Here is a 24,146-nt window from a genome sequence, read left to right as displayed (position 1 = left end):
GGTGAGAAGCCCGTGCACGACAAGTGGAGAAGCCCCCACTTGCTGCAACTAGAGAAAAGCCTGCGTAGCAGTGAAGACCCAGCACAGCCAAAAGTAAATAAATAAAATTATTTAAAAAGGAAGCAGTTTGAGGCAGAAATTGAATGTAGTTAAAATCACTCCTGCCGTATACTTGTCAGTATGGCAACGTATTCAGTCAAAGGCACGTAGCATGGCCCATCTACTTGCTGGTGCCTGAAAACACTGAATTGACGTGGGAGTGGTGGGGTGGTCAGGTAAAGCTATGTGCTGCTCTTTCTGAGAATGGATTAAATATGTACCAGGGAGTGAAGAGAAGAACCTAGTATTTCAGGTTATTTGCCTGATCTGTCAGGGATGCCTGGAGCCTGTCTTTGGTCAGTGTCAGTCCCACTTACTCACTTCTCCGTGCCATTAGTCCCCTCCCAGCAGTCCACCAGGAGTTGTTTTCTCTTTCCTGCTCAGTCTGCTCTTTCCCAAATTTGTAGTATTAGTAAGAATTCTCAGGTGTGGACAGTTCTGTAGCACCTTTTAATGAGTTGGAGGAGTGTTAGGAATCCGTTGCATTAGTCTTTGGGTTCTTTGCATGGCCATGTTTTTGAAGTCTGCATCTTGATTAGTTTATAACTGGTGAGTGTTATTTGTTCTTGGATGGGGTGAAGCTGAGAGAATGATGGTGCAGCTGCTGACTTGTTTCTTTCTTTTATTTCATTAGCATTAGTAGAGAGACTGTGTTCTAGATTTATTCTACCAAATCTCCTTTTTTTTTCTAGAGCAATTTCAGGTACTCTAAGAGTTTGCTCTCTCAGATAATAGAGTTGGCTTTGTTCTTCTGCATGGCTACAGCTGCTATACACATGTGCTACTGCCTTGATGCCTCATTTCCCTGTGCTTGCTCTAGCTACTCTTCTGTGTTCCCTGCCTTTTGTTTTGTTAAGTCCTTCTTTCTCCTTTTACTGCAGACCAGTCTTAGTTTTCACTATCACTTAGTTCCCATACTCTCTTTGAATATAGGATATGTTCATTCTGTGCATTAAACATAATAACTCTTTGAATTCTACCCAACCTGATTTGGATTTTGAAAGACTGTGATATGTAGTTCTCCCAAGCCACTGAAAAATGGCAGTAATAGGAATGACATTTATTTCTGTTTTTTAACACTATTTTACTTAATAGTTTTACTTAGATATACAAAATAAAGCTGATTTTTCTTTTTTAACTAATTTATTTTAATTAGAGGATAATTGCTTTACAATATTGTGATGGTTTTTGCCATACATCAACATGAATCGTCCATAGGTGTACATGTGTCACCTGCATCGTAAACCCCTCTCCCACCTCCCTTCCCACCCTGTCCCTCTAGGTTGTCCCAGAGCACTGACTTTGGGTGCCCTGCTTCATGCATGGAACTTGCACTGGTCATCTGTTTTACATATGGTAATGTACATGTCTCAATGCTCTTCTTTCACATCATCCCACCCTTGCTTTCTCCCACTGAGTCCAAAAGTGTTCTTTACATCTGTGTCTCCTTTGCTGCCCTGAATGTAGGATCTTCTAAATTCCATATATAGGAGTTAATATACAGTATTTGTCTTTCTCTTTCTGACTTACTTCACTCTATAATAGGTTCCAGAGTCATCCATCTCATTAGAACTGACTCAAATGCGTTCCTTTCTATAGCTGAGTAATATTCCACTGTGTGTATGTATCCCAGCTTCCTTATCCATTCATCTGTCAGTGGACATCTAGGTTGCTTCCATCTCCTAACTATTATAAATAGTGTGGCAGTGAACATTTGGGTACATGTGTCTCTTTCAATTCTGGTTTCCATCAGGTATATGCCCAGCAGTGGGATTGCTGGGCTGTATGGCATTTCTATTCAGTTTTTTAAGGAATCTCCATACTCTTCTCTATAGTGGTTGTATCAGTTTGCATTCCCACCAACAGTGTAAAATGATTCCCTTTTCTCCACACCCTCTCCAGCATTTGTTGTTTGTAGACTTTTTGATGATGGGCATTCTGACCAGTGTGAGATGATACCTCATTGTGGTTTTGATTTTCATTTCTCTGATAATGAGTGATGTTGAGCATCTTTTCATGTGTTATTAGCCTTCTGTATGTCTTCTTTGGAGAAATAGCTGTTTAGGTCTTTTGCCCACTTTTTGATTAGGCTGTTTGTTTTTCTGGTATTGAACTGCTTGTACATTTGGAGATTCTTTGTCAGTTGTTTCATTTGCTACTATTTTATCCTTTTCTGAGAGCTGTCTTCTCACTTGGCTTATAGTTTTATTCATTGAGCAAAAGCTTTTAAGTAGGTCCCATTTGCTTATTTTTGTTTTTATTTCCATTACTCTAGGAAGTGGGTCATAGAGGCTGTGGCTGTGATTTATGTTGAAGAGTACTCTGCATAGTGTCTGGTCTCACATTTAGGTCTCTAACCCCCTTGGAGCTTATTTCTGTGTGTGCTGTCAGAAAGTGTTCCAGTCTCACTCTTTTACGTAGTTCACCAGTTTTCCCAGCACCACTTGTTGAAGAGACTGTCTTTTCTCTATTGTTTATTTTTGCCTCCTTTGTCAAAGATAAGGTGTCCATAGGTTTGTGGATTTATCTCTGGACTTTCTGTTTTGTTCCAGTGATCTATATTTCTGTCTTTGTACTAATACTATACTGTCTTGATGACTGTAGCTTTGTAGTATAGTCTGAAGTCAAGACAGTTGATTCCTCTAGTTCTGTTCTTCTTTCTCAAGATTGCTTTGGCTATCCAGAGTCTTTTGTGTTTCCATACAAATTGTGAAATTATTTGTTCTAATTCTGTGAAAACTACTTTTGGTCATTTGATAGGGACTGCATTGAATGGGTAATTGCTTTGGGTAATGCTCATTTTGGTATTTAGGTATACTCATTTTCACAATATAGATTTTTACAATCCAAGAGCATGGTATATACCTCCGTCTGTTTGTGTCTTCCGTTTGTGTTCTGCTGTACTTACCAGACAATGTAAAAAGATGTAATTTCATTTTGACATTTCATTTTATGAATAGGAAATCATCCTGGTAAGTTTGAATCCCTGCAAGTATAAGCTGTGCCCTTATTCAAGTAGACCTGGTCAATCCCAGTTCTTGCATATGACAGTTTTCTGGTTTTTCTTAACCTAAGTCTCTGTTCCTTCGGAGAAGGCAATGGCACCCCACTCCAGCACTCTTGCCTGGAAAATCCCATGGACAGAGGAGCCTGGGAGGCTGCAGTCCATGGGGTCGCAAAGAGTCGGACACGACTGAGCGACTTCACTTTCACTCTTCACTTTCATGCATTGGAGAAGGAAATGGCAACCCACTCCAGTGTTCTTGCCTGGAGAATCCCAGGGGCGGCGGAGCCTGGTGGGCTGCTGTCTCTGGGGTCGCACAGAGTCGGACACGACTGAAGTGACTTAGCAGCAGCAGCAAGTGTCTGTTACTTATTGGTTAAAATTGGGGTAATAGTGTAAAATAGTAATGAAGTTATATGAAGATTAAGTGAGTTTTTCTTAGAAACTGTTTTAAGATAGTATCTAGAAATACATAAATGTAAATTATTTATAGTAAACAAACAGTAGCTGCATTCAGTGAACTTACACTTCTTTAGTGGAGACATGATACAAATAATTGTAACAGAAAGTAGAAATTGATAAGAATCTAGGAGCACATAGCTAAAGTTTTGTGGGCGTTCTTCATATCAGACTTATTTTTATGTTTTTAAGTTATTTATTTTGTATTGGGGTATAGCTGGTTAACAGTGTTGTGACAGTTTCGGGTGAACTGTGACGGTGCTCAGGCACGAGTCCCTTCACATGCGTGTATCCGTCCCCTCCCATCCAGGCTGCCACAGCACACTGAGCAGTGGTCCCTGTTGGTTATGCATTTCAATCATGGCAGTGTCAGACTTATTTTTAAATGAAGAGACTCAGAAAGCCATTGTTCAAGAGGTGAAGAACATGTTCCTTGACACATAGGAGGCAGTAAATAATTATTGAGCAAATGCACCTTGAAAGATGGTCAGCTTTGGAAAGAGGAGGAAAAGGAAGTAATTTCTAGATAGAGGAAGAAACATGAACAAAAGCAGAGAGAGGCCAGTATGTTTGTTGGGAGGTGTGTGTGGTGTTTTGTCTCTATGTGATTCAGTTTATCTGGCTTTAATAGGGTTCAGGAAGAACAGGGTGAGAAGTGATTGAGAAAGTAGAATGGAGCCAGGTCATGAAGACCCTTTCCCATTTAGGGGTCGTCAGACTCAAGAGTGTGTGTTTTCTTTGGTAGGTTGGGGAAGTCATTGAAGGGTTTTGAATGGCACACAATAAGATCACAGCTGGACTTGAGGAAGGGTGCACACAGCTCAGGGTATTTCCAGTCCTAAGTCTCAAAGGTGCTTTAGCAGTTTGGTGAGTTTGTGTGTAAAATTATTTTGTGGATGAGGTAATTTAGTAGCAGTTTCTGAGGCCTGATTTGGGACTGTGAGGAGAGCCACTTTAACTGGAGAGCTGCTCTGGTTGAAGGCGCAGGCTTCTGTCAGTGGTATGATCTCAAAACATTGACATTTCATTTAGTAAAAGAGTTTTGCTGGAAAAAAAATGTTTAAAAACTTAACAAACTAGCAGTATATGTGTTGGTTGCCTTTGAGAGGGGACTTGCTGGAGAAATTTGATTAGGGGACTTCTGCAATAATCTTGGCATGAAGGGAAAATGGAACGGATCTGTTGAATGGGTGAGAAGTGGCGACCTCCAGAATGTGGTCAGCTGCTGCAGCTGCCGCAGCAGGTAGGAGTCAAAAGTGGTCGACGCACAGTTGGGGAAAAATTTAAGTTTTAAAGATGGGACCAGGGAACTCAAGACCTCTTGGATCAAGAGTCCTGTTCCTCGGAGCCCCACCATGTTTATTTTGTGTCTTGGCAACAGAAAGAATCTGTTGTGCAGCATGAAGTCAACCTCCTGTGTCCCTGGTCATGTCTCCCATTTTATTAATTACTTTAAACTACCTTTGTTATTTTTTTGTACAAGGGCTGTCACCTAACTGGAGGTCATAGACCCGCATATGCTTTGGGAAAACATCTTGGTGTGTGCACAAGCAATGTTCTGAACTTGGGCTGATTTGGCATTCCAAGGTCCACGCTGTTTTTCTTTAGTTTAGCAGGGTATGAGGACCCCAACGAATCAACCCAATGTACTTTTATTTGGGTCATGCTGTATTGCTATATTTTGCTTTTATTCTTTTCCTATGGTGATTTTCTCATGGCTTAGCCAGAGCAACAGGCGGCTATTAACCTCTGCAGTCAACCAGCATGGCAGTTTCATTAACAGTATATTCGTCATTGAGCAAATCTTTGAAATTATGTTAATTTTGACAGGTTCAAAATCAGCATGCAAAAGAAGACTCTCTTGCTGATGACCTCTTTAGGTAAAGTTTAATTTCACTTTGCTTGTGAATTTTTGTATATAACACTCAGTTCTGTTGATAGAGTTTAAATATTTCGACCCCTTTCCTTAAAATTAGACATTTGGTACCTTCACCTAAATAATATTTTGTTTTGTTTTTAATTTTTTTTAACTACTTGAACACCTCTTTACTACTGGATAAAGGCTTGGGCTTAATTCCCTTGTACTATATCACAAGATGTTTAAAATATATATGGGCATTTGGGCTTCCCTGGTGGCTCAGTGGTGGACAATCCACCTGCTAGTGCAGGAAATGCAGTTTGATCCCTGGGTCAAAAGGAAATGGCAACCCACTCCAGTATTCCTGCTGGGAAGTGCCATGGACAGTGGAGCCTGGTGGGCTGCAGACCACGGGGTTGCAAGAGTCAGACATGACTTAGCAACCAAACCACCACCACCGTGGGGCATTTAGACAATGAAGGTTCCTGAGCTGGGTGAATTTGAGTGACACGTGAGATTTTTAGCCCTGAGTAGAAAGAATTATGAATGAATGGAGTTTGGAATAAGATAAGTAAAATACCAGACATGAAAAAAAGAAGCTGGATTAGAGTTTCAAAGCAGGTTGTTGTGAGAGGATTAGAGGAATTATAATGGGTAATAATAATTTAATTCAGATTTAACATTTTCAGCATGCTTGCAGGCCCAACAAGCTTCATAATAATTAGCTCTCAAATATGCATAAAATACAATATTGTAGGTAGATACTGGCTAGGGTGGAATAACATTTTCCCAAGAAATACTGTAATTTTGAGTCTTGTTTTATAGCCAATTTGATTTTTAATTTCATTATTGAAAGTATGAATCATTGATGAAAATGTTGACAAATAGTGCTGATTTTTCATAAGTATAGTCAGATACCCAACTACGTTTGTTCAGTTGCTATAGGAGACTTTTATAACATAATTATATTTTAGGTTCATTATGCTCTTTTGGGCAAATGGTAGAATTTAATGTGGGAGTGGAGAGATCTGTTTGCAGCTAGTCTGGATGAAGTATAAAAATGTATTAATTTTTCAACTGTTGTTTTCATTAATTACTTTGAGGCTTTTACAGGATTTTTGATGATGTTTTACTTTTACCAAATAGTCATCAAAGCAACATCAAAAGGATAAATGACAATAAAAAATGTCTTTGCTTAATATTTGATCCTAGGGATAAAACTGGCATTGTCATTCTGTTTGCCAAAGCATGTCCATATTTTGAAAGCCCTTTAACTTGTGAAAGGAACACTATCATTTATCTAGATATCATTTGACTCAGTTTCTTTCTTTACAGATACAATCCTAATGTTAAAAGGAGAAGATAACAATGTTTTATGAAGAAGCCACAGAAAAACATTTCCTGTTTAGTATTTACTTCAAGTTTCCTCTGCAGTACATTCATATCATGTATAGAAGGTTTAAGTTTATGGCCTAAATTTGTTAAATAAAATGCACAAAACTCAGTTTCTTTTGTTTGGGACCATTAGTATTGTTTATTCTGTTTTAGTCTTTGTCATCTCATCTTTTATAATTTTTTTTTCATTTTTAAATGTGATTTTAACTTATTGAATAGTTAATATAGTCATAGTTCAAAATTCTAAAAGTATAAAAAGGTAAAAGCTTAAAAAGTTTCCCTTCTACCTCTGTCCTGGCTGTCTGTTTCCTTGCCTCTGAAAAAAATGCATGATACTCATTTCTTTACAGAGATTTTTAGTGCCTATTCAAATTTCTATGCATATCATTTTCCAGTTATTTCCTATAGAAATGATACAGTGTTATATACCTTACTCTTTTTTATTGACTAGATTGGAAGGTTATAGTAATATCAAAGCATAGTATTTTTCCTTTTTATCATTTTTTCTTTTCCATTATCCTGTAGTCTTTCCTGAACTGAAGTAACCCAAGTGAAATGGATTCTAGTATTGAAGATGCCACCCACATATTATTCTAATATTGGAAATGACAGTGGAGGATGTCATCAAGCCTGGGGATATATCTCCCTAAAATGAGATAAGACCTGTTTGGTGGTCTTACTAAACTGGGTATTGAGTAACACTCTAAAAAGTTGAGCTTTTTAGAATCCTAGCTTTTTTAATCTAAAAAGTAGAAATGGTAAGGTTGTCTTCTTTCTACCTAAAAGGGAGATGGTGAGGAAAAACTTTGTTTTTCCAAATTTTTTCATATAGACAGCTTTCACTGTACATTTTAATTAGGGTAAAGTCTTTTTGTCTACTCTAAAGACTGATATATTTTGTCCTAGGAGATAGAGCATGCTTTTTATACTGACTGAAAACTTCCTAGTTTCACATAGATTCTGCCACCCTAACAAACAGGCTATGAGAGATAGCCTAGCATGAAAAGTTATATCATAAATTAATTTGTATTGTTGTTAAGTCTTCATGGAAGATCTAATGTTCCACTATTTCAGGCAAGGGAAGTCAACATATTTAAATACCTGACTAAGGCCCTTTGCACTCTTGACCAGCCTTCAGAACATGTTATTTCCTTTCAGGAGAAAGTTTGTAAATGTCTTAGATTTTTCTTATTTATTTTTGTTTCATTATCCCTTCAAATTCTTTGTTAAAGAAACATTATTAAATGTGTATTCATAATGCTGTCCACAACACTGAAAGAATTCGAAGATAAATGAATAACGGTCTCTCTACACTCCTAACAGTCTCTGTTCCCTTTAGGAGTAGTCTAAAAGCTCAAAACACTCTAGAACTGGTGGTCCAAGTGTTTTAAATGTATATACAGAGTACATGAGAAACACTGGGCTGGAAGAAGCACAAGCTGGAATCAAGATTTCTGGGAGAAATATCAATAACTTCAGATATGCAGATGACACCATTGTATGGCAGAAAGTGAAGAGAAACTACAAAGCCTCTTGATGAAAGTGAAAATGGAGAGTGAAAAATTTGGCTTAAAGCTCAACATTCAGAAAACGAAGATCATGGCATCCGGTCCCTTCACTTCATGGCAAATAGATGGGGAAACAGTGGAAACAGTGTCAGACTTTATTTTTTTGGGCTCCAAAATGACTGCAGATGGTGACTGCAGCCATGAAATGAAAAGATGCTTACTCCTTGGAAGGAAAGTTATGACCAACCTAGACAGCATATTCAAAAGCAGAGACATTACTTTGCCAACAAAGGTCTGTCTAGTCACGGCTATGGTTTTTCCTGTGGTCATGTATGGATGTGAGAGTTGGACTGTGAAGAAAGCTGAGCACTGAAGAATTGATGCTTTTGAACTGTGGTGTTGGAGACGACTCTCGAGAGTCCCTTGGACTGCAAGGAGATCCAACCAGTCCATTCTAAAGGAGATCAGCCCTGGGATTTCTTTGGAAGGAGTGATGCTAAAGCTGAAACTCCAGTTCTTTGGCCACCTCATGCGAAGAGTTGACTCATTGGAAAAGACTCTGATGCTGGGAGGGATTGGGGGCAGGAGGAGAAGGGGATGACAGGATGAGATGGCTAGATGGCATCACTGACTCAGTGGACATGAGTCTGAGTGAACTCCGGGAGTTGGTGATGGACAGGGAGGCCTGGCATGCTGTGATTCATGGGGTTGCAAAGAGTGGGACACGACTGAGCGACTGAACTGAACTGAAAGTTCTATTTGACACAGAAAGTATTGTTAAATAGATGGAAGATGTTTACCATTGCTTTGCATAGATCCTTCTGTGCCACATAGTTTTTATAAAACTGTTAGCTCTGCCCTGAACAACTTTAGTCACAGCCATGTTTGGATAGGGTGTGTACCTTTTCCCTTGGATTTTTGGGGGAACTCTTTTTTCCTAACCCTTTATGTGTTTCAGGAGAAAGAGGGGGTGAAACTTGCCACCTCCCTTTCTTTAATGAATGAGAACTCTGCCCCCATTTTGATGCGGGGCTTTAGGTGGTGGCAAGGAAGAAGTAGCCTAAACTTTGGCCATAATTTCACAGTTATCCATTGCCCAGCAGCACTTTTGAAGTGGCATACTCCCTTTCCTTTCTTTAGCTGTAAAGTTCTTTCCACCCAGAACTATCCTCCTTTCTTCCTAAATGGACAACTGAAACCTTGTGGGTGGCCACCCAAGTGGGAGTGTACCTTGGCTTCTTTGAATGATCATGATCCAGATGGCTTAAGAGGTCAAAGCACATTGTGAGGTAGGTAAAATGTTCTCCTCCCAAGTTTAACAAGAATGATTGTATAATTTGCTTTTGAACATTTATACCAAGAGATACCAAGGGAACATTTCATGCAAAGATAGGCTCAATAAAGAACAGAAATGGTATGGACCTAACAGAAGCAGAAGATATTAAGAAGAGGTGGCAAGAATACACAGAAGAACTGTACAAAAAAGATCTTGATGACCAAGATACTCGCAATGGTGTAATCACTCACCTAAAGCCAGACATCCTGGAACGTGAAGTCAAGTGGGCCTTAGAAAGCATCACTATGAACAAAGCTAGTGGAGGTGATGGAATTCCAGTTGAGCTCTTTCAAATCCTGAAAGATGATCCTGTGATAGTGCTGTGCTCAATTTGCCAGCAAATTTGGAAAACTCAGCAGTGGCCACGGGACTGGAAAAGGTCAGTTTTCATTCCAATCACAAAGAAAGGCAATGCCAAAGAATGCTGAAACTATCACACAATTGCACTCATCTCACACGCGAGTAAAGTAATGCTCAAAATTCTCAAAGCCAGGCTTCAGCAATACGTGTACCATGAACTTCCAGTTGTTCAAGCTGGTTTTAGAAAAGGCAGAGGAACCAGAGATCAAATTGCCAACATCCCCTGGATCATTGAAAAAGCAAGAGAGTTCCAGAAAAACATCTACTTCTGCTTTATTGACTATGCCAAAGCCTTTGACTGTGTGGATCACAATAAACTGGAAAATTCTGAAAGAGATAGGAATACCAGACCACCTGAACTGCCTCTAGAGAAACTGGAATGCAGGTCAGGAAGCAACAGTTAGAACTGGACATGGAAAAACAGACTGGTTCCAAATAGGAAAAGGAGTACGTCAAGGCTGTACACTATCACCCTGCCTATTTAACTTATATGCACAGTACATCATGAGAAACACTGGGCTGGAAGAAGCACAAGCTGGAATCAAGATTGCCAGGAGAAATATCAATAACCTCAGATAATGCAGATGACACCACCCTTACGGCAGAAAGTGAAGAGGAACTAAAAAGCCTCTTGATGAAAGTGAAAGAGGAGAGTGAAAAAATTGGCTTAAAGCTCAACATTCAGAAAACAGATCATGGCATCCGGTCCCATCACTTCATGGGAAATAGACAGGGAAACAGTGAAAACAGGGTCAGAATTTATTTTTGGGGGCTCCAAAATCACTGCAGATGGTGACTGCAGCCATAAAATTAAAAGACAGTTACTCCTTGGAAGGAAAGTTATGACCAACCGAGATAGCATATTCAAAAGCAGAGACATTACTTTGCCAACAAAGGTCCGTCTAGTCAAGGCTATGGTTTTTCCTGTGGTCGTGTATGGATGTGAGAGTTGGACTGTGAAGAAAGCAAGCTAAGCACTGAAGAATTGATGCTTTTGAACTGTAGTGTTGGAGAGGACTCTCGAGAGTCCCTTGGACTGCAAGGAGATCCAACCAGTCCATTCTAAAGGAGATCAGCCCTGGGATTTCTTTGGAAGGAATGATGCTAAAGCTGAAACTCCAGTACTTTGTCCACCTCACGCAAAGAGTTGATTCATTGGAAAAGACTCTGATGCTGGGAGGGATTGGGGGCAGGAGGAGAAGGGGACGACAGAGGATGAGATGGCTAGATGGCATCACCAACTCAATGGACGTGAGTCTGAGTGAACTCCGGGAGTTGGTGATAGACAGGGAGGCCTGGCGTGCTGCGATTCATGGGGTTGCAAAGAGTCGGACACGACTGAGCGACTGAACTAAACTGAACTGCTCTTTTCTCAGGCTGTATCAATTGTGAATTCACAAATATGCTGTGGAGTCACTTTTCTTACCTTTATAAGAGGTTGATGTAGGGTAAGCAGACTTACTAGAAGTTATTTTATTGTTCTAAACCACGGAATCACTTCATGGCAAATAGATGGGGAAACAGTGGAGACAGACTTTATTTTTCGGGCTCCGAAATCACCACAGATGGTGACTGCAGCCATGAAATTAAAACACACTTACTCCTTGGAAGAAAAGTTATGAACAACCTAGACAGCATATTCAAAAGCAGAGACATTACTTTGCCAACAAATGTCAGTCTAGTCAAGGCTATGGTTTTTCCAGTAGTCATGTATGGATGTGAGAGTTGGACTATAAAGAAAGCTGAGTACTGAAGAATTGATGCTTTTGAACTGTGGTGTTGGAGAAGATTCTTGTGAGTCCCTTGGACTGCAAGGAGATCAAGCCAGTGAATCCTAAAGGAAATCAGTTCTGAATATTCACTGGAAGGACTGATACTGAAGCTGAAACTACAATACTTTAGTCACCGGATGCAAAGAACTGACTCATTTGAAAAGACCCTGATGCTGGGAAAGAGTGAAGGCGGGAGGAGAAGGGGATGACAGAGGATGAGATGGTTGGATTGCATCACCGACTCAATGGACATGGGTTTGGGTAAACTCTGGGAGTTGGTGATGGACAGGGAGGCCTGGCGTGCTGCAGTTCATGGGGTGGCAAAGAGTCGGACACAACTGAGCAACTGAACTGAACTGAAAGATGCCATCAAAAAACCACAAACTATTAGGACTACTAAATGAATTCAGTAACACTGCAGCATACAAAATTAATATATAGGAATCTGTTGCATAGATTTCTACATCTGATAACAAAGTCTTTTAGAGAGAGAGTTTTTTTTTTTTTCCATTTACTCTTGCATCAAAAACAATAAAATATCTAGGAATGAATCTAACCAAGGATATAAAAAATCCGTACTTAGAAAAGTGTAAGATAATGATCAAAGAGATTGAAGATGATACAAGCAAATGGAATGGTATACCATGCTCATGGATTGGATGAGTTAATGTCAAAATAACCATATCACCCAGAGCAATCTACAGATTCAGTGCAATCCCCATCAAATACCAATGGCATTTTGTCTAATTTTCACAGAATTAGACAAATAATTTTAAAATCTGGTAACACAAAAGACCTCAGATAGCCAAAATAATTTTGGAAGAACAGGCTGGAGAAGGCATTATGCTCTCTGATTTCAAACCATACTACAAAGCTACAGTGATAAAAAGTTCTATGGTACTAGGACAAAATAAGGGAGCCCAAAATGACCTCATATTTCTATGGTCAATTAATCTACAACAAAGGAAGCAAGAATACACAATGGGAAAAAGACAGCCTCTTCAAAAAAATGGTGTTGGGACACCTACATGCAAAACAATTAAGCTGCACTACCTTCTCATACCATATACGAACATCAACGCAAAAGGGACTCAAGATTTAGTAACACCTGAAACCATAAAACCCGTAGAAGAAAACACAGGTTGTGTATTAACATTAGTCTTTCAAATATCTTTTGGTGGGGATATATGTCCTCAGACAAGAGAAACAAAAGTAGACATAAATAAATGCAACTACACCAAACTAAAAAGCTTTGGCACAGCACAGGAAACTATTAACAAAATGAAAAGTTCTACTGAATTGCGAGAAAATGTATGCTAACTGTAGAGAAAGATGGTGGAGCAGAGGATGTGCGCTCATCTCCTGTGAAAACACCAAATGACAACTAGCTGCTGGACAACCATCGAAAGGAGGATCTTGGAACCCACCAGAAAAAGATGCCCTGTGTCCAAGAACAAATGGCAGGAGGGGTGCAACCACATTTAAAATCAAACCTCCTATTTGGCATACTCTTGGAGGGCACAAAGGAAGCCAGGGAAAGGAGTGGTGACCACCTCAGGAGCCTGGGCCAGACTGCAAGAGTCTGAGGGTCTCCTGTGGAGGCCGGGTGAGCGGTGGCCTGCCACGGGGACAGGGGCACTGATGGCAGCAGTCCTGGGCAGCACGGTGTGCGGCAGAAGCCCTCTTGGAGGAAGGCGCTGTTAGCCCTACCATAGAGCCACCAGGTGGACGAGCCACAAACTGGAGATCAACTATACCAAAGAGCTCGCACTGCTGTGCAAGTCCTAGGCCCCACAACAGACTTCCCGACCTGGGGATCTGGCAAAGGGAATGGGAATCCCCTGGGAATTTGAAGTTCAGCCGGATTTGATTGCAGAACTTCCATAGGCCTGGGGAACAGAGACTGTTGGAGAACACAGACAAAACCACATGCACACGAGAATCCAGGAGATAGGAACCATGACCCCGCAAGAGACTGAGGCAGACTTGCCTGTGAACGTTTGGGAAGCTCTGGAGAAGGCGTGGGTCCACAATGGGCCTGCCGCGGGGTCGGGGCACTGGCAGCTGCGGTCCTGGGAGTCGAGGAGTGCTGGCCCAAGTCCTCTTGGAGGAGATCACCATCACTCCTGGACAGGCCCATAGCCTGCCACAGGGACTGCAAGCTCCAGGACTGGGCCGCCTCAGGCCAACCTACAGGGAGGAACACGGCCCCACCCATCACAGAAAACTGGATTAAAGACTGACTGGTGGGCCCCACCCACCAGAGCAAGACCCAGATTTCCAGGTTGCTCTGACGTACAGGGCCAGGCTCAGGAAATGTGCATTTCCATTCATCCCATTATTATCTTACTTCTACATATCCTAAGTCTTCCTTTTCAATTTCTGAATTAAGCTTATTTATTTTCATTAAATGCTGTCATTTTCCTCACAATACTCAACTTGATTTTAAATAATTTAAGGAGTTAGAAAAAGAATTTAAATTTTTCATTTCTGAAATTTCTTCCTTCATGTAGGTATGTTTCACCAGATATCACATGCCTTCAGTGTGAAGAACTTTAACATTTCTTTTTGTGCATATTTCCTGGTGTCAGCTTTTTTGTTTTCATCATAGAATTTTAGCTTGACATATTTTTTTACTTCAGCATTTTAAAGACATTGTTCTACTGTATTCTTGATTATGTTGTCCTGGTTAAGTTCATTCTTTCCATTGTTCAGTTATGTGTCAAACTCTGACTGCTTTTAAAAATTTTTCATCTTTTTTAGCAGTTGATTGTTGTCTTAATATGTATTGTTTGCAGTTCGAGTTTCTTGGATGCGTGGGTTGCTTTTTATTTTTTAAATCAAGTTTGTAAAATTTTTAACCTTTATTTCCCCACATACATTTTCCTGTTCCAGTCACTCTTGCTTTTCTCTGGATCCAACTATACATGTTAGACCACTTGTTATTTAGCTCATGTCAGTTTTTTTTTAATTCCTTTTATCTATTCTTCACTTTGAACAGTTCCAATTAAACTGTCAAGTTCATTGACCTTTACTCCTATAGTGGTTTGTCTATTTTTATGCCCATGTAGTAAATCTTTCATTTCAGAATGTATTTTTAAGCTGTAGAATATGAGGTTTTTGTTATTCTCAGACTCACTCATTTAAGACTTAAATATTCTTTAATATTTTGAACATTTATGTAGTAGCTTTTAAAGTGTTTCTGCTACTTGTAATATCTGTGTCAACTCTGGATCTACTTTGATGACTTGTTTTTTCCCTCTGCTTATGGTCACGTCTTCTTGTCTTCACACCTAACTTTTATTGCACGTTGTACACTGCAGATGCTGTAATGCCGCTGAGGACCTGGGTTTTGTTGTCTTTAGACAGAGTCAGGTTCTGTGGCAGCAGTTAATTAACTTGCTGGCACATTTAGTGTGATCTTCTTGAGGACTGGTTTTAGGGTAATGCAGATTTATAGTAACTGTATTTCCAAGGCTTGGCCAATTTGGGGTCTCAACTGAATGTCTGGCCTTTATTTAACTTTTACAAAAGTAAAGTTGTGGCAAGTTCACATACTCAGACTGCTTAAAACAGAGAGCTGCAACTAAATCTTATTTTTATTGTATTACTTCCAAAACTCCAAAGAGATTCTGCTTTTTAATCATTCTTTCAAGAGCTAGACTTTTGAGGGATGAAGGAGATGCCCTTATCACAGTATGACTAGTCAAAATATTTGGTGCTTTCCTCCCTCCCTGAATAAGTAGTTGGTACTGATGGATAATGACAGATTTAAAATAATGGGACAGAAATTGATCAAGAGTATATATTACAACAGCAAAAACACTTTGATGCTACTCCCAACACAGGGCAGCTAGGTCTGAGGGAGAACTTAGAAATGGGAGGTTACTAAAAATGGAATTATTAACCAGGTTTATTAGGGCCCTGCTGAAGTTTTATTTTCCCTGAAGTTGTTCTTTTTTTGGTGAATGTTTTAATTGTAAAAATGCTATTGAATGGGTAAAAGGGACTCCTCCTACCAGAGGAGTCTGGCAGGCTACAGTCCATGTGGTCGAAAAAGAGTTGGCACAACTTAGCAACTCAACAAGAAGAAACCATCTTCATAACAAACTCATTTTCAATTTAGAAGCAACACCAAGAAAAGCATCCCATCAACTCCTTCAGAGCTCAAAAGAACAAACAAGAAAGTGCTCCATCAAGTGTACCAAAGGATGTCACACCATATCAATAGGTGTGAAATTAATTTGAAAAGGTTATGATGATAAAAACTGGTACATCAGTTCCAAAATCAAGCTCATCAGACATGACATTATCAAGAAAATAAGAATTCATCCAAAACAACTAGTTGTAGATGTCTATTCCAAACAATATTTTAAGGTGAATTAATACTTTTTAATAAATTCTTAGATAAATCTATAAGCACACGGACAGATAAATCCTGACTTCTAGTCCATTATACCAAAAAAATAGAAATAGACTTTGAATAAACACATTCCAGGTGAAATAAATTTAACCAAAAAGAAAAAAGAGAGAGAAAGACCGGGAAATTCAATTTGCCACAGAGAACTTTGTAACACTTCTTTGTCTAACACAAAATGTTTGGAGATTTGTATGAAAATACAGACATTAAGCACACCTAGGTATAAACCAAGACAGAACACATACTTCAATAAATAACCATAGGATTAAATGCTATGTCATCTCCAACAAAGAAGTTCAAAGTAACCATTTGAGAATAGGAAAGGCAGATTTTTACCTTCTATATTTTAACCTTTAATAATTCTGATAAAAATAATTCTGGTAATACTCAAAAAGTACTGCAATATTAAAAGTACTTACACCCAAACATCTTTAAGTTTCAGTGACAGAAATTAACTCAGTGTTCACACAGAAATAAGTAGTTCCATTCAAAATTTATTGATATGCAAATTCGTTTAAGGGTTATGCTAGTTAACTAGAGAATATAGCTCCAGAAACTACCTTGGTAGGTTCCTGAATATATGCCAGCATTATTAAATGGTTTATTAGAAGCTGAGAATATGAATTGCCTGTCAAGGTTTCAACAATAAAAAAAATCCCATCATATTTGTCAATAAATTAGACATACAATTGATAATTTCAAAATAAATAAAACCTGAGTTGATTATCCCCTCTATTTCCACCCACCCTCAGCATATATACATTTATATCCCATTTTCTGTTAGACCAGTGTGTATCAAACTTTAATAAGCATACATATTTGAGGATCTCATTAAGATGCAATTTCTGATTCAGTGAGTCTGCTATGCGGCCTGAGAGGCTACCTTTCTAACAAGCCACAAGTGGAGCTGATGCTGTCTCTGAACCATCCTTGAACAGCACAGTAACTCAATATATAAAGTGAGGGGAAGCTCTGGCCATTTAATGACTGCAGTTTTATAGATTCAATGCTGTTATATTTTGGAATCAAACATAAATAATCAACAGTGATCACAAAAAAGTAAGAAGAAAAGAATGTTTCAGTTAAGTGAGAACTTAAAGTATATCAGATTGGCAGTGCTTCTATTTGTCTGACAATTGACACCTTTGATACATTACAATGTAATCAGGACAAAAATTCTAGTTAACTTTAAAAAATAGTTATTATCGCTTGAGGCTCTCCTAGTTAATTCAAGTTCAGAAAATTCAAGCCAGTACACTGTAATATCTCTATTAAAAATCTTTAATGGTAAAGTGTCCATATAAATTACTTGTAAACCTGCTCTATACTATGCCATCTCCTCCTCCTCTTTCAACGAATAAATGCTTTTTTTTCTTCTGTCTTATAGCTAAACAGCGTGTAACACCCAGTGCCCCTCCCTTTAAAAATCGAACAAAATTGTCTCCAACCAATGGACCCAATGCAAAAAGGTTGGCTTCTTTAACACACTCATAGGTATACGCATCTATTTCCACAGGATTACCCTTACATGTGATTGGCAGGCTTGAGTTATGGCCCAGGTAACACCCTTGCTCCTTCAGAAAAGACAGATTGGGATGAGAACCTATCAACACTACTGCTGCAGAGAGCCTAAATATTTTCTTCAATCCAGAGATACTCTGAAGAATGCATTTCATGTCCGACTTAAAGGCAAGCACATGGTGCTCAGGAAAACTAGTATAAGCAGATAAAAGATCTGAGTCTAAAGAATATGACTGAGTACACATCATATGATAGACTTTATGGTATTCTGGGTAAAGCTTTTTGGGAAGCTGCTTGAAAATTAAGTCTGGATCAGTTACTCGTCTGCGAAACACATGAATCACAGGGACATTATTGTTGTAAGCACACAGTACTGCATCAGCTGCGGTAAGCCCAGAACCTACAATTAACACTGGATCCACTTTGCCACGCAACTTTCCTTTGCTTACAGCAGCTCCAAATTCAGGCATTGAATGAAACACAAAAGGAAAATCTTCCCCTTCGATTTCCAGACGGCCAGGAGAGTCTAATGTTCCAGTTGCCAGAGCTACATTTTCAGCAAAGAGACAGAAGGGAATATGAGAACCATCTCCTACTCGCTGATAACCCCTGATTTCCCAGTTTCTCTTGGCGAATTTTGACTTCTCTATCTGTAAATGCTGTGTTGAGATATTTCGGCCTTGACCATCATTATCAACTTGATCTCTGTAGAGTCTTGATACCGAGGTAATGTAAGTATTCTCTCTGAAATTCTTCTGAAGACCCATGACTTTGACATAGTGTTTATAGTAGCGAGCTATTTCCTCTGGCATAACTCGATCCCCTTTTAGGTTCCTATGAAAAGAAAAGGAAGAACATTCCATGAGGATAATACTTTTAGTTTCCATGATTACTACTTCTCCATCTAGTCCACTATTTTATCTTTTTATTCCTCTGGACTGTCTAAGCTAAAACTAACTCTTACCCTAACACTTCACAAAGAAAGAAAGCCTTTCCTTTTCTCTAAAAACGCTAATAAATTAGGGGCTGTCCCTGGTGGTCCAGTGGATAGGAATCTGCCTGCTGATGCAGGGGACGCAGGCTTGATCCCTGGTCCAGAAGATTCCACATGCCATGGAGCAACTGAGACCGTGTGCCCCAAGTGCTGAGACCACGCTCTAGAGCCCATGAACCACAGCTATGGAGCCCACGTGTTACAACTACTGAAGCCTGTGCTCCGCAGCAAGAGAAGGCACCACAACGAGGAGCTGACGCGCTGCAACTCAGAGCAGCCCCCTTGCTCACGGCACTGGAGAAAGCCTGCATGCAGCAAAGACAACCCAGTGCCACCAAAAATAAATTTTTAAAATGCTAATAAATTATTTTTATCAATGGAGTAAGTCCCATGAGGGTAGAAACTGTATTTAAAGCATCTGTTTCCCCAATGTCTTGTCTAAGTATCTGTTCAGATTAGCTGTCTTTGTCAATAAACTTCTACTAAATAAATGGATTAAAATGTGGCTTACTGAAAATTACTGTTTTACTCTCACAATTGTAATCTAAATAATTCAGCCTACAGTTATACTATCAGTCTGTATTCTTACAACTGTAGACTGAATTAGATTATAACCATCGAGATATTACAGGTCTGACTGTAATATATATACTTCTTAAAGATAATATCTAGACACAATTTTTAATAAGTTGCTTTTCATTTTCATAATGACCAAAAATAATTCAGATCTGTCTTTGGCTGAACAAAATCATCCTACATTTAAACAGATAACATTTCTCTCTGTATTTTCCTACTCATTTATTCTTCATTCACCCAGCTGTGTCCAGTTCTTTGCGACACCATGGACTGCAGCACGCCAGGCATCCCCGTCCCTCATCATCTCCGAGCTTGCCCAAGTTCATGTCCTTTGCATCGGTGATGCCATCAAGCCATCTCATCCTCTGACGCCCTTCTCCTTCTGCCCTCAATCTTTCCCAGCATCAGGGACTTTTCCAAAGATTCAGCTCTTTGCATCAGATGACCAAAATACTGGAGATTCAGCTTCAGCATCAGTCCTTCCAATGAGTATTCAGGGTTGATTTCCCTTAAGATTGACTGGTTTGATCTCCATGCTGTCCTAGAGACACTCAGGAGTCTTCTCCAGCACCACAGTTTGAAAGCATCAATTCTTTGGCATTCTGCCTTTCTTTGTGGTCTAGCTCTCATAACCACACGTGACCACTGGGAAGATCAAAGCCTTGACTATACGGACCTTTGTTGGCAGAGTAATGTCTCTGGTTTTCAACACATCATCTAGGTTTGCCATAGCTTTCCTGCCAAGAAGCAATCGTCTTCTGATTTCATGGCTGCAGTCACCATGCTCAGTGATTTTAGAGCCCAAGAAGAGGAAATCTGTCACTACTTCCACCTTTTCCCCTTCTGAAGTGATGGGGCTGGATGCCATGATCTTGGTTTTCATAATATTTAGTTTTAAGCTGGCTTCTTCACTCCTCCTTCACCCTCATCAAGAGGCTCTTTAGTTCCTCTTCACTTTGTGCCATTAAAGTGCTATCATCTGCATATCCGAGGTTGCTGATGTTTCTCCTGCCTATCTTGATTCTAGCTTGTGACTCATCCAGCCCGGCATCTCTCATGATGTGCTCAGTGCTCAATCGTGAACCAATTAGATGTTTGATGCAGGATTCTAACTGTTGCTTCTTGACCCCATACAGGTTTCTCAGGAGACAGGTAAGATAGTCAGGTATTCCCATCTCTTTAAGAGCTTTCCTCAGTTTGTTATGATCCACACAGTCAAAGACTTTAATGTAGTGGATAAAACAGAAGTAGATGTTTTTCTGCAATTTCATTGCTTTTTTTAATGATCCAGTGAATGTTGGCAATTCGATCTCTGGTTCTTCTTTTTCTAAACCCAGCTTGGACATCTGGATGTTCTTGGTTCACATAATGGTGAAGCCCAGCATGCAAGATTTTAAGTGTGCCCTTACTAGCAAGTAAGTCAAGTCAAGGGTATGGTTTTTCCAGTAGTCATGTATGGATGTGAAAGCTGGACTGTAAAGAAAGCTGAGTGCCAAAGAATTGATGCTTTTGAACTGTGGTGTTGGAGAAGACTCTTGAGAGTCCCTTGGACTGCAAGGAGATCCAACCAGTCCATCCTAAAGGAAATCAGTCCTAAATATTCATTGGAAGGTCTGATGCTGAAGCTGAAACTCCGATACTTTGGCCACCTGATGCGAAGAGCTGACTCATTTGAAAAGACCCTGATGCTGGCAAAGACTGAGTGCAGGGGGAGAAGGGGATGACAGAGGATGAGATGGTTGAATGGACATGAGTTTGAGGAAACTCTGGGAGTTGGTGATGGACACGGAGACCTGGCGTGCTGCGATCTATGGGGTCACAAAGAGTCAGACATGACTGAGCGACTGAACTGAACTGAACTTACTAGCATGAGAGATGAGTGCAACTGTCCAATGGGTGGCACATTCTTTAGTACTACCCTTCTTGGGAACTGCAATGAGGATTGACCTTTTCCAGCCTGTGGTCACTGCTGGGTCTTTGAGATTTGCTGACATACTGAATGCTACACCTTGATGGCATCATCCTTTAGGGTTCTGAATAGCTCTACTGAAATTCTGGGATTCCATGGTGGCTTAGATGGTAAAGCGTCTGCCCGCAATGTGGGAGTCCCGGTTTGATCCCTGGGTTGGGAAAATCCCCTGGAGAAGGAAATGGGAACCCATTCCAGTACTCTTGCCTAGAAAATTCCATGGATGGAGGAGCCTGGTGGGCTACAGTCCATGGGGTCGCAAAGAGTCGGACACGACTGCGCGACTCCACTTTAACTGAAATTCTTTGACATCCTTCCTACTCATAAGGAGATCTATAAATATAATCTGCTCTTATGGGAAAAAAAAAGCACATTAATACATCTTTTATTTTCCACTTGAACTGTAAAGCAATGGGCATTAGTATCCTTAAACAGTGCCCCAACTGGAGGTAAGTAGCAGAAAAAACACCAAATTAGGGAATTCCCTGGTAGTCCAGTGGTTAGGACTCTGCACTTCCCCTGCCAAGAGCTTGAGTTCAATCCCTGGTTGGAAACCTAAGATCCCACAAGCCATGTAGTGGGGCCAAAAAACAAAACAAAACCCACCAATTCATTTCACACAATTCAGTGTAACTTGTAACTGGAATAAGTGAGAAGTTTAATAACTATAGTAATTAAGATTTAGAATGTATTAACTCTCAATTTTTATAGAAATCCTATGTAATAATTATAATTATTACTACCTCAATTTTGCAAACTAGGAAATTGATAGCTAATGAAATGACAGCTATTTTAAGTTATTTGACCAGTGTCATAACATTAAAAGTTACAGAATCAGAATTCAAACTCTGCAGTCAATCTCGAGAGGTCTAACACTCTTCTCAACACTATGCAAGAGCAGGAACTAAAGCTAATATTCATCACAAGAGTCATTTTCATATGTTACTTAAACACAACATGCTCAACTTGGAAGGACGAACACTTCTGGTACACAAATCTTAAAGCTTTTCCTTGTTTACCTGCATCATAAAGGGGAAAATAAGTTGAGCAATTTCACTTTTTTATGAAAATCAAGAATTTATACAATTTGCCTGATTTTGCAATTTTACATTTCAAACTTATACAATAAAACTTCTGTTAAAAAAAAAATCCCAAAGTAATATCTGAAAGGTTTAATTTCAATTACCCATGCTGGTTTAAATTTACTCTCCTTAAATCTTCTCAAATTAAGGAAAACTACTGTAGATTAACATGGTTTTTATCTAGCAGGAAGTCAAGCATTTGAACATTACAGCCCTATTTCAAAGGTTTTGTGTAACTTCCTGTTTTAATTTATTGTTTCTCTGAGCGGTCAGAGTAGATTCTCTGTATTGGTAATTCCTATCTGTAGGAATGAAAATGACTTGAAAATGATAAGGCTTTTCATAATTTCTTTCTTTCAACTTTGAATTCTTTCTCCAAAATAAATACAAAATAAACTTGTATTCTTTCAAGTTGAGATTTTCATAATTTCTATTCTCATACTTTACTATTCTTATTAAATATTTACCTCTATAGCCAAGTAGATGACCACATCATAGAATCTATTTTATTCCATCATTCTAAATTATTCATTATGTATACTCTGGTTTTCCTTCAGATTGTATAAGTCTTTTGCCTTTTTAAATTATTCATTATATATACTCTTCTACTCGGAAAAGTCAAATACTTTAGGTATCTGAGATATGCACTAGATGAAGTGATCCATTTATAAAAATAAGTATATGCATACTTTAGGAATGTACACAAGAGATATGTATACATGAAGATATACATATCCACTTATAAAAATAAGTTATACAAACCCATTCTTAAAAATAAGTAAACAAGTAAAGGATATGTAGGTGGACAAGAAAATAACTAAACAGAGAGTGGTTTAACAGTAGAGTGAGATAAATTGTGGTAACAATCTGCAGACAAGTCCATACCTCTGTGTACTTCGTGTTATAAAATCTCTAAATAGAACTAGCTCATAACCACTACGATGAGGAGGTTTTATTTGAAAGATACAAACATCAATATTATTCATCTAAGACAGGGTCACAACTATTTTGAAATTTGCTGACAGACTCTTTCCCACTGTATATCAAAATTTTAATAGTTTGATCTTTACCTTCGTTTGCTAGATACCCAGTCTTTAAATTTAAGTCCAGGTAGCTCCATCCAATTTCCAAAGCTGATTGTCAACATTGAGCCTTCCATATTCTATTTGAATAAAAATGTGTAAGAAAAAACACATTTTATCAGTAACATAGTCTTTTTTTTTTTTTTTTTAAACCAAACCCATCTCATTTACTCTAAGTCTGGATAAGGAGAGCTCAAAGAAGTCCTAAATGGTCTGTAAATTACCTCTTGAAATTTATTCCAATTAACTTTCAAATACTTTCAACATTTGGTAGTGTGTATACTCCTTTCATACAGTTATACATTTATAAATCAGATTTACAACATTACCCGATGCCTACACAATGGTGATAGCTTTGGCCTATAAAACATAATTAGATGCAGAATACAGTGTCAGAGGAGCAAATCAGTTATTTCCACACTTTAAACAAAAGGGAAAAAGTTAATTCCTAACACTTTAAGAAACCAGGGAAATAAGCAAGTGGTTCTGATTAAGAACAGACTCACTGCTGAAGCCAAAGCTGCCTTTAAGGAAGTGGGCCCCTTCACGCTTGCCCTACTTATTTCTATTTTGCTCAGCACAAAGCAAGAAAAGCCCAAAGGCCAAAACCATCTCTCCCAATGACCTCAATGATCTCTTTCAACCAACTCTTTTAAGTTGTGTTTTTTTTTTTTCCTCCTAATCTGAATCCTTCTTTCCCTGTTTCTATAA

At 39.1% G+C, this 24,146-nt stretch overlaps 2 protein-coding genes across 16 annotated transcripts in view; one reads left to right on the top strand and one right to left on the bottom strand.

The window, feature by feature from the left end:
- NBN (nibrin) overlaps positions 1-6,924 on the top strand; it is a 55,569-nt gene extending 48,645 nt beyond the window's left edge. For all 12 annotated transcript variants that reach the window (XM_086335869.1, XM_086335871.1, XM_086335866.1 and 9 more), the window contains 2 exons: positions 5,393-5,442; positions 6,756-6,924. In XM_086335869.1, the coding sequence (XP_086191995.1) occupies positions 5,393-5,442; positions 6,756-6,786 (81 nt within the window). In that variant the 3' untranslated portion in view covers positions 6,787-6,924. The remainder of the gene's footprint in view (positions 1-5,392; positions 5,443-6,755) is intronic.
- Positions 6,925-16,685: 9,761 nt separating this feature from the next.
- OSGIN2 (oxidative stress induced growth inhibitor family member 2) overlaps positions 16,686-24,146 on the bottom strand; it is a 29,483-nt gene continuing 22,022 nt past the window's right edge. For all 4 annotated transcript variants that reach the window (XM_086335874.1, XM_086335875.1, XM_086335876.1 and 1 more), the window contains 2 exons: positions 23,424-23,515; positions 16,686-18,566 (listed from right to left, as the gene is read on the bottom strand). In XM_086335874.1, the coding sequence (XP_086192000.1) occupies positions 17,534-18,566; positions 23,424-23,515 (1,125 nt within the window). In that variant the 3' untranslated portion in view covers positions 16,686-17,533. The remainder of the gene's footprint in view (positions 18,567-23,423; positions 23,516-24,146) is intronic.

This window comes from Bos grunniens, chromosome 14 (genome assembly GCF_055505025.1).
Source record: "Bos grunniens cultivar Pamir isolate PY7600 chromosome 14, Bosgru_T2T1.0, whole genome shotgun sequence".
NCBI classification, from domain to species: domain Eukaryota; kingdom Metazoa; phylum Chordata; class Mammalia; order Artiodactyla; family Bovidae; genus Bos; species Bos grunniens.
The sequence above is the reverse complement of the archived record's forward strand: the minus strand, read 5'-3'. Positions and strand labels throughout refer to the sequence as shown.